Source organism: Aphanomyces invadans, assembly GCF_000520115.1.
Source record: "Aphanomyces invadans strain NJM9701 unplaced genomic scaffold supercont1.22, whole genome shotgun sequence".
In the NCBI taxonomy this organism is placed as follows: domain Eukaryota; phylum Oomycota; class Saprolegniomycetes; order Saprolegniales; family Verrucalvaceae; genus Aphanomyces; species Aphanomyces invadans.
The window spans coordinates 152,269-166,481 of NW_008580167.1; the positions used below are offsets into that span (position 1 = coordinate 152,269).

At 50.5% G+C, this 14,213-nt stretch overlaps 4 protein-coding genes across 9 annotated transcripts; all 4 read right to left on the minus strand.

Annotated features, from left to right (window-relative positions):
* Positions 1-1,520: 1,520 nt before the first annotated feature.
* On the minus strand, positions 1,521-2,916 carry H310_09627. 2 transcript variants are annotated; one of them, XM_008875750.1, is made up of 5 exons: positions 2,581-2,916; positions 2,458-2,530; positions 2,340-2,413; positions 1,786-1,987; positions 1,521-1,635 (listed from the first exon to the last, which is right to left on the minus strand). In XM_008875750.1, exons 1-5 carry the CDS (start codon positions 2,880-2,882, stop codon positions 1,549-1,551), a joined length of 738 nt encoding a protein of 245 aa, XP_008873972.1. In that variant the 5' UTR covers positions 2,883-2,916; the 3' UTR covers positions 1,521-1,548. The 2 variants fall into 2 exon arrangements, with proteins under 2 accessions (XP_008873972.1, XP_008873973.1); XM_008875751.1 differs by having other exon boundaries at positions 1,786-2,413.
* A 515-nt stretch (positions 2,917-3,431) lies between these two features.
* H310_09628 lies at positions 3,432-7,096 on the minus strand. 2 transcript variants are annotated; one of them, XM_008875753.1, is made up of 14 exons: positions 7,016-7,096; positions 6,789-6,968; positions 6,628-6,741; positions 6,470-6,559; positions 6,066-6,242; positions 5,818-6,009; positions 5,613-5,694; positions 5,345-5,477; positions 5,082-5,278; positions 4,843-5,015; positions 4,700-4,792; positions 4,029-4,222; positions 3,696-3,915; positions 3,432-3,645 (listed from the first exon to the last, which is right to left on the minus strand). In XM_008875753.1, exons 1-13 carry the CDS (start codon positions 7,058-7,060, stop codon positions 3,816-3,818), a joined length of 1,770 nt encoding a protein of 589 aa, XP_008873975.1. In that variant the 5' UTR covers positions 7,061-7,096; the 3' UTR covers positions 3,432-3,645; positions 3,696-3,815. The 2 variants fall into 2 exon arrangements, with proteins under 2 accessions (XP_008873975.1, XP_008873974.1); XM_008875752.1 differs by having other exon boundaries at positions 3,696-3,926.
* A 1,583-nt stretch (positions 7,097-8,679) lies between these two features.
* Positions 8,680-11,448, minus strand: H310_09629 (hypothetical protein). Of its 4 annotated transcripts, XM_008875756.1 has the most exons (11): positions 11,263-11,448; positions 11,077-11,126; positions 10,952-11,020; positions 10,704-10,908; positions 10,048-10,556; positions 9,893-9,958; positions 9,794-9,832; positions 9,706-9,738; positions 9,281-9,655; positions 8,973-9,229; positions 8,680-8,839 (listed from the first exon to the last, which is right to left on the minus strand). In XM_008875756.1, the coding sequence occupies exons 1-10, from the start codon at positions 11,423-11,425 to the stop codon at positions 9,152-9,154; spliced, it is 1,587 nt and encodes a 528-aa protein (XP_008873978.1). In that variant the 5' UTR covers positions 11,426-11,448; the 3' UTR covers positions 8,680-8,839; positions 8,973-9,151. The 4 variants fall into 4 exon arrangements, with proteins under 4 accessions (XP_008873978.1, XP_008873979.1, XP_008873977.1 ...); XM_008875757.1 differs by having other exon boundaries at positions 11,077-11,448; XM_008875755.1 differs by having other exon boundaries at positions 9,104-9,229; positions 11,077-11,443.
* A 501-nt stretch (positions 11,449-11,949) lies between these two features.
* H310_09630 (hypothetical protein) lies at positions 11,950-12,447 on the minus strand. Its single transcript, XM_008875758.1, has one exon. It carries the CDS (start codon positions 12,359-12,361, stop codon positions 12,014-12,016), a length of 348 nt encoding a protein of 115 aa, XP_008873980.1. The 5' UTR covers positions 12,362-12,447; the 3' UTR covers positions 11,950-12,013.
* Between the last annotated feature and the right edge of the window lie 1,766 nt (positions 12,448-14,213).

Below are 14,213 nucleotides of genomic sequence, written 5' to 3' on the forward strand. Positions count from 1 at the left end.
CAACTGCTCTCTGTCTGATTGGCTATATCTTTTGATGATGATCTGTGATTGGTGGATATGTAGGACAGTTGGTGGTGGTGACAGTTCCTTCATTCTCACTTTAGCCGTTAAGCCCTCGAGCGTCCTAGACAAGGACCGAGGTGTGCTGTAACAGAGCTTGCGCTGATTCCTGGGAGCTTGCGCCTCCCCTCGATCGGTGTTGTTTGTGAGGAGACTCTACGAGTCGCCACACATGTCAGTGTGTTTTGTGTCGCGAGAATGTTCAACGACCGGTGCCGCGCCTGACGTTGTTTATGTCGCATTGCATGTGCTGGGCTCGAGATGCGTTTGTGGCTGGCCAGCGAAACGCACACGGCAAATGATGTTTTTGTGGGAATGAACAAGTCAGGCATCACAATCGCCCACAACGTCTGCGCTGGATCCGTTCCGTGCTCCTTTGAACCTTGCACACTGTTTTTGCACGTAAGGATGATACCCGCGGTGGAAAAGTTATATGTAGAGGTCCTTTCACTGTGGTGGATGCATCCATTGCTACACTCCCCTCGACGTGGCGCGCTCGATGGGCCCATGCACCCCATTCCATTGTCATCGCTGTGCAGTGGCTTTCGTTTCAAATGGCACGCATGTTGGGTACGTCGCCTCGTTAAACGAACGCATTGGCAGCACTGCATACACCGTCCAGCAGACCTCATGTCGTGAAGTGCGCAGCAATGGATGTCATGATTCGTTGGGCTAGCGTTGTGTCTGTGGCATCTGCTCACCCGACGTGAATTTACTCCAGCTGACCGTGTGTGATTGGTGTGGAGGACCATTGTAATGCTCCGATGCGACGATTTTTCTTTCAACTTTACTGCACCATCCCGTTGGTACTTGTGCCAAGGTGTGGCCATTTCGGCAAGTGCAAGGATTGGAATCGCGCCATGCATGAAATGAGGTGTTTGGTTCATGATGCGCTAGCGACTGTTTGGATGTTTCGTCCACTAGTAGACTGCTCAAAGCGATTTGACCACAATAGGTGAAGGGCTGGTTCTCGCAACCACATGCATCGCGGTGTATGATCTCAACTCTCGAATCGCATGCCAGCACCTCGACAAACACACATCGACGCCCCTGGCATGGTACACCTTCATGTTTGGGTCAATTTGTGCGACGTCTGGTGTAGAAGCACAGTTGTATTGATACATGCATGCATACAGTCGTCGAGACATCAGTATATGGCAACGATGTCATGACGGGTACGATTTCTATGTTCAAGTCGGTGCGGCAGAAACTCATGACACGACAAAAAATCTCGAGAAAGGCACGTCTATGTACCTCACTTGGCGAAATCGTTTGGTGGGACGTTGATGCCCCTTGAAAATTTTCAGAGATTCAATGCGTCCACTCTCTCTTGTCGCGCATGCCTTGGGCACTGTCGTGCATGTACTCTCGATAGTGACGGCTGCACGAGCTGCGCACACTAAAGTAGTACCTTGGGTGAACCTCTTCCTCCGTCAAGTGTCCAACAGCAGTAGTCAGAGTGTGAACAAAGAATCATGTTTGGCTGGGTTAAAGGGAGTGTGAAACAGCCATCGCGTCCACAATCGCTTGACACGTCGCAAAGAATTGGTCCTGGTCGTCTTGAGTGCGTTGTCTCTAAAATACAAATAATTTTGCACATTCAGGAATACGATCTCGTCAGCAAGGCGACCGTTGCAATGAGGGTTTTACACAGCCCGTTTGCCAGCCATGTCCTCGATCATTCACCGCAAAAACACCCCAAGCAATTATGTGCACTGAGCATACCGCTTCGTTATGCGCGGTGGCAGCCGCCAAATCCGCTGCTTCTTCGGCTGTCATGTCACTACTTCCAGGGGTGGCGACAGAGGACGTGGAGGACGGCGTGGTAAGAGTTGTGCCATCCATGGGATCATCGCATTTGACATCCAAAGACGTATCGAGTGCAGCATGGGCGGTCTGGACAGCATCCTTTGCATTCTGCACGATTCTAATGCCAAGCATGCAGCAAGAATTTTCGTGACAGGATTAAAACAGGATCAAGCAGACACCAGAGAAATCGGATCAAAGCAGATATGTATATGCGCTGCATTTCCAATATCAACATACGATTTCCCGCCGCAGCATCGACGAAGTCGATTGAGCGCGGGAGCAACATCTCGAAATCACTGCAATATTACGAGGAAAGGTTACAGAAGTCAGTCAATGTGGCTCCATCATGAGAAAAATAGCGGCGAAGGAGAAATGCTGCTGTAGTCACGTTAAGCATCACACCTTCATTTGAAGCCGACACAGACGAATACAGAGCACAAATCGAATTTCCAGCAAAATGACCAACGTACTGTCGTATTTCAGCCGAGGCATCTCTTCGGTCTTGGATCTGTTGCTTGAGCAGGTCAATGAGTGTTTCTCGGGCCTATCGTGTCGAGGTCAATATCAAATCGTCCCCAGTTCGTATACCTGATGGGGTCGATAAGCGTTGATGAGGTTGTGCATGTTGAGGAAGAGCTGTTCAATGTCGTCCAGCTTGGCGCTAACAGACCATGTGTGAGTCATCTGTGAGCAGGTGTCCGGAGGTCCAACTTGAACTTGGTCGGGTTGAGAATGAGGACGTCGATCAATTCCAAGAAGCTGTACATAAGCGAGCGATTCACTTTTTTCATTTCATCTTTCACGTTGTAGTCTTTCGGGTAGACCTTCTTATCGTCGGGCAGGAGATCAGGTACAGCATCCTCCGTGCTGTACGGCGTCCCAAACGAGTGGTACGTAGGTTTCAGAGGAGGAGGAGGAGTTGGCCCTGCATCGGCCCCATCTGTGTACAAGCTGAAGAAGACCGGCGGCGCTGGGAACGCCGACACGAGCTCTGGTTCCTCGACTTGCTGCATCGACGATGCCTTCGAGCGGTGGAATTCGACTACTTCGCCATTGCCTCATTTGATTGGCTTAAATTCGACGCTTCACCTCTGATTGGTTCAACTTTACGTCATCTTGATTGGTTGAATCTTTGGACTTTTTGTGCATTTGATTGGATAAATTTCCACACAAGTCGGGGTTGGAGCCACATGACGTGGCAAAATGTCGAGTCACGACCACAGCCACAACGATTTTGTCTTTGGTTCACATCGGCGACCACGGTCGTTTGGGGATGCGATTGCGCGCGATGAAGAGCGAATCGAGGCTCGACAAGAACATTCAGACGACTTGGATCGTGCGTGATCGGGAGCACTCTCCAGAGATAAACACAGGCGTGCACGGGTCGTTGAATGTCCCTCTTAAACATGTGAAATCGGTTCCAGGTTGGCAAAGAATGTTGCTGGCAACTCGGTTGCGTTTATTTCGAGTACGCATCAGAGGGCAGTGCGTGCGACTTTGAATCAATCGATGGAATGGTCGGCGCATAACCATCTCGCGCGTTGTGGCGCCACGAACAAACGAAAGGTTCAACCCAGCACGGTTAACAGACATGTCGATGGGAATTGTGTCTGAATACACTGGCGCTTCTATACGAAGTTTGTGCCTGGCTTGAGCGTATTCTGTTGAAATGTGGCGTTCGCCACGACTTTGCCACACCCTCCAAGCCAGACTCCCTTGGCCGCATGCCACAGTAGCTGTCCTCGGGTTCGAATGCCCCATTTGACCCGTCTTCCCCTGTGATGGTCCCCCATGAACACTCATGATGTGATATCTGGACATCTTACCGAAGTAATTTCCCGATTTTGGCAACAAATTCTTCTTCGAACACGCCATCAATCCCCAAAACAGTCGTCGCTGCGACGTGGTTGGTCTTGACTGTGCGCAGTTTTTCTTTTCGGCGGCGTTCACTTGCGAGGCGAAAATTCTCCCGTTTTGTCGCCATCATGTCCATGTATAAGTGCTGCATGTCGTATTCGTTGCAGTCGGGCCACACCTGCTGCACCGCTGTGACGAAGCTACGCATGAGATTTGTCACTGTATTCAACTCTGCGCGACGCAATCGTCGGAACGATGCAAAAGACGAGATGTGTTAAAAAGTAGCGTTCGTCGCAGCGTACCCGTCCATTTGGAGCAGGAGATTGGATGGATGGGAGCCGCTTGTGGCCATCAACACGTCCCGGAAAGCTCGGCGAATCGTGCCGTCCAACTCGAGCTCCGAGTTGCTCCATTGATACAACACATACGACAGGACCCAATCCATGTCGACGCTTGTCGCGTGATCTCGGTCGTGTTCGTTGAGATCATACTCGACCTATGTTGGGGGCCATGAAATCGGTGGCAATATTCTTGCCAAGAAATGAATATGAATGTTTTCGTCACTGGCTGGCAAGACGTCGACATCGCATCCACCAAACGGAATGAAGGGATAACCAATTGTGTACGTGTTGTCAACTGTGTTTGATGCAATAGCTGCCATACGAACACACCCGATCTAGACGAGATACATAGAGCATTCAAGGTTCATAGTACGCATGACGAAGCATCGTGAATGCTTGATACACAAGCTCATGATGCTATGCATGTCAAAGCACAAAACGGGAGAAATCCATTTTCAAGCCGTATTGCATGCTGACTTAGGGACCGTAGTCGGCCCAAGAGGGCTAAATGCCACGACAAATGCAACCTCAAGCATTCCTCGCACGTTGGAGTGCAACACCGTATTCCAAGCAGCTATGTGCCCCCCCCCGTCGCCCATGGTGGCATATCCAATGGAGCACCAATCACTTACCTTGGTTTGGATTTCAGGGAGGATGTACCCAAAATGTGTTTTCCACACCAACACGACGACATCGCGTGTCAACATCACGGGTCCATCAATTTCCTACGTTCATATCATGGATTCAAGGGTGCTGCAGTTTACGGTGTGTGTACCAGAACAGCTTGAAGCGATGTGACTGTTGGGTCCAACTCCAAAACATCTCCCAGAAAATCCAGCAACGTGGCCACGCCTTCCTCAGGTAGGTACGAGCACAGCGCTTCGTCGGGGAATATATTCAGAAACCGGCCAAATAGAAAAATGCGGGCGTCTTCCCACAATAAGTTGCCTATTCCATCGTACATCGTGACGATCGCGCTCATGGCTAAACTAGTGGCACAAAAACGGTACGTACAGCCACTTTTATCGGTGTCGTAGAGCGCAGTAAAGTTTTCGAGTTTCCGCCGCGAATAAATCACGCTCTTGACCAACTCGACCAAGTGGAAGTCCGTGAGGGACTTGAGGCCGAATTTGAACATAAAATACTCCCGAATTGACAAGGGAAACGTCATGTTGGGCTTTGTGCGTTCGCTGTCAAGCTTTCGAATATACCTGTGTCATGTTTAATGAGTTCTTGCAAAACTCAGGCATGAGATCGCTTGAATCGGTGTCTCGTACAGCGTCAGAATCGTATGCCCCAATGTGCGCTTGTTGAGCATTTTGTGCACTTTCGGGACCGAGTCCAGTAACGAACGTATACACGAGGGAATGGCCAAGATCTTTTTGCGCATGCGTGGGCTTTGTAGGGACTCTATTCATTGCAGGTTCATGGCATGCGCAACGAAATCACGGCCAGTACATTGCACAACCCGATTTATCTCTTTGGCACAGACCAAACAAAACACAAAATTGTAAACCGTTGATGACAGGTCAGACGCAATGTTACCGTCGAGCTCCAATTGTTGGTTTTCGTCGTCTCCCCGAGTAAGAGTTTCATCCGTTTGTGTTGTTTTGGCTTCCGTGCAAAACTAGTCAATGGAAAAGTCAAATTCATGGCTCGAATGAAGTGTTCGTTGCGATGGCAATAATGCCGCCAAGACCGATTTGTGAAAAGAATCCGTCGAATATCTGTATTCAAATTTGACGCGCACCATTTTCTCGACAAACGGGTTGCGATGGCTCGCAGCTTGGTGCTTCCACAAGATCGACACCAAATTCGAGTCGATGTACCGATCCAGATGACTGACGGTCGCCAGTTGATTTGAATTTTCCTGTTCGACCGCGCCGAACAACTTTTCCAAGTCGTCGACGACCGTTTCGAGAGGTGTGGCTTCTTGGTAGTGCTACAACCATATTTTTATCTAGTTTTCTTGCGAGCTTCGACACGATAGGTGTTTACCAAAATGTCGTGGTGCCGAATCAAGAACCCTTCCGCTGCCATGTCGTCGTCTTCGTCCTCTGAGTCTTGATGGGGCGTGTCCGTACCGTTTGCAGTGCTCGTGACGCGATCCAAGATTTTTTCCAGCCGTTCCTTTTCAAACACGGCGCGTCCCAGCCGGCGCTGCATCGTTTGCATCTACGTCACAAAGAACGTCATCGAATTTTCAAAACTTGAACTACTCGGTGCATGACGACGTGGAGCACGATCAAAGGACTCGCCGCATATGCGAGATGATCTGTTCACGTTGCGACATGACCATTCGGAATCGTGACAAAGTGAAAGTATGCACAGCATGAACGTATAAAAGTGAGCGATGGATTTATGTCCAATCGATCGATGTGGAAAATGTTACGTGATCTTACCTCGGCTTTTGTCTCTCGCAGCTCAGTCTTCAACGCCTCGACGGTGGCAGCCAGAGTGCTTACTTGTGCTGTCTGGTCGATGGAGCAATTCTACCCAAAGCAGCAAATATTTGCATCGGTGAATGGACTGTTAAGTGAAGGAATATCATGTGCAATACCTGGCTAAATCGGGTAAACTGGGCAAAGTCGCCCTGAACTTGCAGCTTTTCTTGAACTGCTGCCTGGCACACTTTTAGCAGCAACAGGACGTTCACGGAGGCCACGTCCCAAATCTACAACGCCACGTTGTCTGCGATTTCAACGACGAGTGCGTACTTACATCTGCGATTAACTTGCAGTGTTTGGGAGAAAATTGGGCCATGTGGTCCAGCACCTCGCGAAGCAAGCCCGAGCATGTCCCATGATACACGGAACACGTTTTGTGTGCACATTTGACGGAAGCGTCCGCCGTGAGTGTCGGGAGCTTGGCGAGACCTTGCGCGACAAACGTTTCGAGTCCCTGAACGAATTCGAATGGGTGTCCAAGCGTCGATGGGAATCGTTTACCTTTAGCTCATGGCTCATGACATGGTGCATGCTGCAGGAGCTCATGATGCTCGAGGCTAGGCGCTGAACCCAGTGAAACGGTGTCGTCGAAACGGTTCATTCGTAACGCATCGTTTCGTTCACGTGCCACAACGTGCACCGATGTGGCGGTGGCTTCACCCAACGTAGCACGGAGGTCGATTCCAAGCACGTGCATCCTTGTGCGAATGCCCAAATGAACTGATTGTGGGCCCAGACAAGTCACTTCCGACAACGGCTATGACCACATTCATTGAAATCGTGCAGGACAGAACTTATGCCTTTGACGCTTTTCACTCAGCTGGGCTTGGATAAATTTGGCTCGATCGGCGCTGCAGCCTACTCGAGCGTACACCCCATGGATTCCTCGCTCCGATCACTTGTCTCCCCAGGACACGATCTCGGCCAATTCGTTGTCAACTACGATGGGCACTGGATCTCCGCCGATGCATGAATCGTTCGATTTGCACCGGAGCACATCATGCCGTGATGAGTGTATCCTCCAACTTCGAAATGGCAGCGCACTTGTCGTTGTCGTCAATCGAAACGTCATCGACCAGCAAGAATTGATGATGACCCCACCAATGTCGCCCATGCCACGGACCCACGACGTTTTGGTGGTGAGTATGTATCTCACAAAACTTTGACTGGTGGTATACAGAATGTCCAACTCAAAATAAGCCAAGTCGTAATCGTTCAGCGTCCGATAGCCTGGCGACCGCTCGCCGCATTCACGATCTTGATGTCGGTCGTCACCAACGACATGAGATGAGATGCTGGGCAACATCTTCGTCCCAGCTGCAATGAGCAGAGGAATCTTTGTGCGGTCAACGCGGTCCCACGCCGCGATTGCCCGTTTTGCGTGAGGCGCAGCCCCGCCGTGAAAAGATTACATCCAGTCGGAGCTAATCTGTTCAATTGACTTCGTTGATGTGCGAGGCATCGCCGGCGATCGTATTACAGATGCATACTTGGACGAAAGTCTCGACATTCGAGCCGCTCGCTGTACAAACTCAAACTGTACATGATTTGGCTTGTGGCATTGTGAGGTCAGGTTTCGTTACCTTGTGATATCAATAGTTTGTTCAAGGGTTGTTCTACTCCACAGAGTAGTTGCAGTGTACAAATGGGGATCGAGACTCCGCGCCTTCAGTCACCGCATTTTCTGGATGCGAAGACGTAGTTGAATGATTCATGGAGGCACGCATCCGTGAAAAAACAACGTGCACCGCGTCCTCTTTGTCATGGTTGCTATCAAGAATTGCATGAATGCGACAGAAAGGCAAGAAATGCTCGAGAGGTTGCGAATGCAAGCACACGATAGAACGGATAGATCATTCAGTCGCACCAAAGTGGACGTGCAACCTACCGCTCTATTCGATGCTGCAAAAATGGACCTTCTCCACATCGTTCAACAGGCCTTGGCACAAAGCTCGAACGTGAACTGGATGAATAAAGATGAGGTGTGGTGTTGAGTCTACTCGACGAACTGACGTCATGTCGACGAAAGACCGCCTCAACGCCGATCCACGCTGCGTCCCGAAACAGTGGATGCCGTCAAGACACGCTCTTGACAACGACGCTGCGACTACGAGGGTGCCGTACCGACCATAGTGATGGTGCCTCAGTGAAATCAAGTAAATTACTTGGCTTATTCCGGAATGCACTTGCCCGACGACCCCTCTAACGAAAATGGTGATTGGTTTTTAGAAGGACTAGGCCGTCGAGAATCGTCGCAACTCCTTCCACTGCTTGTCACAGTTGGCAGGAACATCGGTCGAAATTTCGTCGAGTTCGTTGTGTACTCTGCGAGGGTGCGTGAAATCATTCAAGTATGGCACACGCTGAATCCTCACAAATCATAAAAGGATCCAACGAAATGTCTCGACTTTGATGCTTCAGACAAAATTCCAAGGTAGCAATAGTTGCATTTACGAACCAAGACATTACGCTTTGGAACAGGGCTAAAGTCACCAAGTGCATGAACGATTCATTCGGAACATGTCGTTTCTAGACGAAAACTCCACTTGGAGTGCGACCACTTCAGGTGCGTGCACTCCCCCAACTCACATCAATTATGTTGAACGACACGGGTCGAGCATCCCCACCGCCAGCATGTTATAGCTCTTGCGGGTATAGAGCCGACTCATTTTGACGCTCCGCCCACGTTGCAAACGCTTGTCGAGCTGCTTCCGCCTAAGGGAGTAGAGCATCATGACAGGTTTGGGCGCATGGTCCTATGCCTACGTAGCGAACATCCCGGACAAACAAGCGCACGTTTGACTCCATGAAGTACTTGGGGCAATGCATCGCGTACGTGGCTTTGTTCAACTGAAAGCACACTGACGCCGGTGTAGCGTGCTTTCGAAAGAATCGCATCGCTTGCATCGGGTCGCATTCCATATGGCCAAAATGGACTCGGTTCTTCTCAACAATAAGATGGCGCGGGTCCAGGTGCCCCACCGCCGCGATTTCGCTCTTGATTTGGCTCTCCGACCGGGCAGCCAAACGCGCCGTTACTTGTGTCGTTCCAACCCACTTGTACAATGGCTTGGTTGCAAGTCGCGTGAGAATTGCCCGGCTAGAAGCAAACCTGGGATCGTCGCTGCTTTCAATCAGCGCCTAAAATATGATTTAGACTCAATCATTGCGTTTGACATAGATGCATGTACGAGAACTCGATCGTCCAGGCGCTTGTACACGTTCTACAATCATCCCGATTGCAATTTTTAAAGACAAGTAAAAATTGTTGCATGTTACCATGTACAGCGGTGCTTCAGCGATACGAGCTCCTTGAATCTATGCATAAACAATATGCGTTTCATTGCAAGTCAAATGGGGTACGATGCAGCACAGTACCTGAAACCCAGCCATATCGGCCTCCAACAGAATATCGCAGATCATGTACTCAATGGCCCGGGTTGCCTATAGAACACAAGTCTGCATGAATGCCTTGAATGTACTTGAGTTCATCTTTTTGAACTCAGAGAACTCAAAGCACGATTGACGCGTACCTTGTGTTGATAAACCGCTTGGTGGAGGTCATACCGCGTTCGAAATACTTTCATAATTTGTTCGGCCATTTTGTCCGGCCAACACATGGTCAACTCGCCCGTGACGGCATCGGGCAACACGCGCATCGTCGAGAGCAACAAGTGTGTGTCGCAGCTTGCTTTCGCGCCAGTGTACTGAGCATCGCGCATGAAATAGTCGAGCTTATCAACATCCAAGCCAGTCTTCGCGTTGTTGACGACTTCGTACAAATATGGCATGGTAGGGCGGCCACAAAAATGTGAACAAGACGGCAACGGGTGACCAACGATCAGCTCTTGAATAAATTTGACATCAATCTCTTGAAGGCCGTACTGTGTCACGTCAATTTTGTACTCTGAGAGCAAGGCGCTCAAGACATCCAACGACCCTTTTTCATGTGTCCACCCGTTCATTTGAGGCATGCTCAACCCACGCTCTCTCAGCTGCTGCATAAAGATACCATCAAAAACGTGGCTGAATGGGCCATGACCTACTCAATCGATAAGTGTGCTGGGGAGGAGGGCGAACGAAGGAACTCGATGGCGGGGTATCGAGTCTTTTGGAGAAAGTGGATCCAAATGCACGCAACTCATTGGATGAAGATGTAATGGACAGGATGAATCGAGTGGAGTCTCACCTAAGTCATGGCATAATCCAGCAATTTTGACACACAGAATGTCTTGGTCGGTGATGCCCAACCACGGTTGGTGCTGGCGCAGTTGGGACAGCATCAACTCGGCAAGGTGGGCGACGCCAACGGAATGCTCAAAGCGGGAGTGCGTAGCACTCATGTAAACAAAGTACGAAGCTCCCAGCTGCTTTAGGTGACGAAGGCGCTGAAACTACAGTCACGATGAACAACGAGTGGAATTGCGAACGGTATACGTGGACGGTGTCGATGATCGCCATGCACAGAGGTTCGAGGTAAATGCACCCATGGACGCTATCCTTGATCTAGTCGAGATAATATCGCGACATCGTGTCAACGTTTTGAGAGATGAAGAGCATACCATCTTCCGCGTCTCCAAAGGACTGTGGAATCCCAACTCGGAGGTCGGATCTATCCAAGTGCACGAAGTGTCAATGCTTTGGGTACAAGGAGTGTCGCCGAAACCGACGTCACAGAGAGAAGTATCGTCAAACACGGTACTCTCTTGACTCCATTTCTGCGTCAGTCTCGTCCTATGCATCCTCACATCGTTTCACGCGCTTCGTCGGTGTCTCGTCGACCGAGGCACCACTGTCGCGCAACTTCTGTGATTTACTCAAGGGGGTGTAGGCCTTCCACGTCGCCACCGTGGACGACTTTTTCTGTTGCTGGAAGAGCTGCGGGATCGTCCCTTGCCGCATCGCCGCCATGATGCAATCTTCCAGCGCGCAAAACCGTATTGAAAGTCACAGGGAATCAAGACCCGTGGCCATTCATACTCTTTTTCAATCGAACACACTGACAGTTTGTATATTAAATTTCTTTTTCCAATCTTTTGTTCGGGTTTTGTGTCGAATCTATTTTTAGATTTCTGCATCTTGACGTCTTCAACATCGCAACGTCCCATTCTGCAGCAATTTTATTCCGATTCCGTTCGCCGTACGGCATGCATTGCCACGAGAAACATAGCAAATATGGCCCGTGTTCCATCTCGCCTCGACAGGGACAACTACATGCCCGTGCGGTCCAAACGGGGTCAAGCGCAATGGAAGCGAGACGCCAACAAGGCATGGTTGCCGGATGGAGAGGGCAGCGATACGAGCGAGGGATTAATATGAATTCCACCCACTGCATACAAATTCCTATATAAATATTAAACGCGACAAGAAAAGCCAACGGACACAACCGTGGGTTTTCACCCAGCATGCCGTTCCTGGTGACATGGGGCAACGCATATTTGGTCAAGAGGTCATTTTTATAGATTTAGATCGTCGTCGTCATGGACGAGGCGATGTCGACTACCGCTTGCCTTCGTCCGAGCTGTCGTAGTTGGGGTCGCGTCGGTCCAAAGCCGCATCGGCTTCCGCATGTTCGAGAACGCTTCCCCAGTTATGGCCGCCGGCGCCGCCTTTCTTGGGTTCAGCGCCCGACCCGGCTCGGCCTCGCGACTGGCGGTCCTTGTGGTCGTTCTTCTTGTTCTTCAGCTCGCGGCTCACGGGCATCGTGGTCAACGTGGTCTTGGCGGTTGCGCGCAAATTCAATTCTGACGACAAACCCAGCAAAAAAATAGCTGCAAAAGAAACGCTGTACAGCTGGAGCCAATCAAAACGTCGCCCACACAAAGTACTGCTCTCTGATTGGTCCATAACACTGTCGACCTCCACACGTGATAAAAATCTACCAATCACATCGCGGCTACAGTGATACCCGCACGAAAACTCGGCCCAACTTCAACCTGCGCAAAACGATGATGACAAGTTGGGGCGATGCTGACGGGCGCGCATGTCTTCTCGGACGCAAAAAGGCGCACGAGTTTGTGTCGCGTTGCATAGGATGGTGGCGGTCTCTATTGTGCCTCCGTGCCGTGGGTTTGTTTATGTGGTGGTGACATCTCCATGGAGTTTCCACTTCGAGAAACGTCGATCGACATCAAGCACGTGCGTGTACCGTGTAGTGTATATTATTATGGACAGTCACCAAACCATTATCCGACCGAACAGATTTTCGGATAATGTATTTTATTGTGGACATACAAACTTCAACTTCATTCTATTTCGCATGGAACTGCCTTGAAGCATTGAGTATTGACTGTTATCAATTTCTAAAGGAATCAACGTTCAAAAGGAAGAATTGCCAAAATATTATATACAAGTTGCAAGTCAATTTTCCTATTACAATTCAATATGTTCAGACTCCTCGGTTGCTTCACACTGGTCAATGTCTCTCGCAGGATGAATGGTTTCATCGATAGCCATGCTCGTCATCAAATCACCAAGTACGTCATCGTCCACTGCACCGTCTTGCTCAGCCACGTCTTCAACAGGGCCAACCGCTAGCTGACACTTTCGAAATCCATTTCGAATGATGCCGTCGGGCAAGTCCTTCCACACACCGCAAATCCATGACACAATTGTAGATCGCGATGGCCCTCGAAGCACCAGGTTGGTCCCGCTCGCCCTGCTGTTGCGGACTTGACGCCGTATCTCGTCCAGCCAGTTCTGTCGGAGCGCGGACTTCAATGGGCGGATCCAAGCGACGTCCGCCGGTTGGCACAACCAGGTAAAGCGCGGCGGTACACGTACCAGGAGCACATTGATGGACTCGCCATAGGCCACAACCTCGTCCGTGAAATGCGCGCTAAAGTCATCCCACAACAGGATGACCTTCGTCTCTCGGTCTGGTCTTGCCTCGAAGTGGAACTTCAAGAAGGCCAACGACAGGTCAGCGTTCCACCATGCTGATGGATTACCGAAGATCCGGCACCCGTGCTCGTGCTGCAGAGACTCGACGTCTTTCCAAACTTGCTTCCCGAAGCCATTCCGCAAGGTCAGATTCTCTTGTACGACTTCCTTCTTCTTTGACTTGGTCGTCTTCAGCACCAAGAAGAGCGCATGCTTGGTCCCATCCGAGTCTGCCAGAAGCATGGCTGTTGCCCTCTCTTTGGTCTTCCCGCCACACCTGACCCACACTGTGTCTTCCTTGGTCGGGTTCAGAGTCTTCGTCGGGAGGTACTCGTAGTTTACCCCGGTTTGATCTGCATTGTAGATCTTCGTCACGTTGTGGTCCACGATCAGCTGCTGGACGTGTGCCGCGAACTCAGCAAGGACGTTGGTGCCGTCGGCATTGGAGTCTTGCCCAATCCTCGTCTTGGTGCGGAAGGTCAGGTCGTGCCGTTTCTTGAAACCCTTGATCCAGTGCCAGCCGGCCTTGAACTCGTCTTCGGAAAGCCCAACGTCTATGGCGGCCTCCAAGGCCATCATGCGCAGCATGGCATAGGTCACAGGGATGCCGTCTTTCCGCATTCCAAGGACCCAACGCGCAAGCTGCTCTTCGACATCAAAGGGCAACGTCGTCCCGGTGCCTCGTGCACGAACAGTCATGTACTTGCCCGTGGTGGCACACTTGGCTATGCGTTCAATGCGATCTTTAGCTCTGATCCACATGTACACTTTCTTCCGCGTGCTTTCACGCTCTGTCAACGAACTTCTAGCACAGTAT

Bases quoted from the DNA above. Each gene is read 5' to 3' on its own strand.
- H310_09627 (XM_008875750.1), bottom strand. From the start codon at position 2,882: ATGCAGCAAGTCGAGGAACCAGAGCTCGTGTCGGCGTTCCCAGCGCCG. The intron at 2,531-2,580 runs GTTGGACCTCCG...ATGGTCTGTTAG, and splicing joins CTCAACCCGACCAAGTTCAA to CGCCAAGCTGGACGACATTG. The intron at 2,414-2,457 runs GTATACGAACTG...TCGACACGATAG, and splicing joins ACGCTTATCGACCCCATCAG to GCCCGAGAAACACTCATTGA.
- H310_09629 (XM_008875756.1), bottom strand. From the start codon at position 11,425: ATGGCGGCGATGCGGCAAGGGACGATCCCGCAGCTCTTCCAGCAACAG. The intron at 10,557-10,703 runs GTGAGACTCCAC...TCGATTGAGTAG, and splicing joins TGGATTATGCCATGACTTAG to GTCATGGCCCATTCAGCCAC. The intron at 9,959-10,047 runs GTACGCGTCAAT...TGTGTTCTATAG, and splicing joins AAGCGGTTTATCAACACAAG to GCAACCCGGGCCATTGAGTA.
- H310_09628 (XM_008875752.1), bottom strand. From the start codon at position 7,060: ATGAGCTCCTGCAGCATGCACCATGTCATGAGCCATGAGCTAAAG. The intron at 6,243-6,469 runs GTAAGATCACGT...TTTGTGACGTAG, and splicing joins TGCGAGAGACAAAAGCCGAG to ATGCAAACGATGCAGCGCCG. The intron at 3,927-4,028 runs GTACGCTGCGAC...TCTCATGCGTAG, and splicing joins CTCCTGCTCCAAATGGACGG to CTTCGTCACAGCGGTGCAGC.
- H310_09630 (XM_008875758.1), bottom strand. From the start codon at position 12,361: ATGGACCAATCAGAGAGCAGTACTTTGTGTGGGCGACGTTTTGATTGG.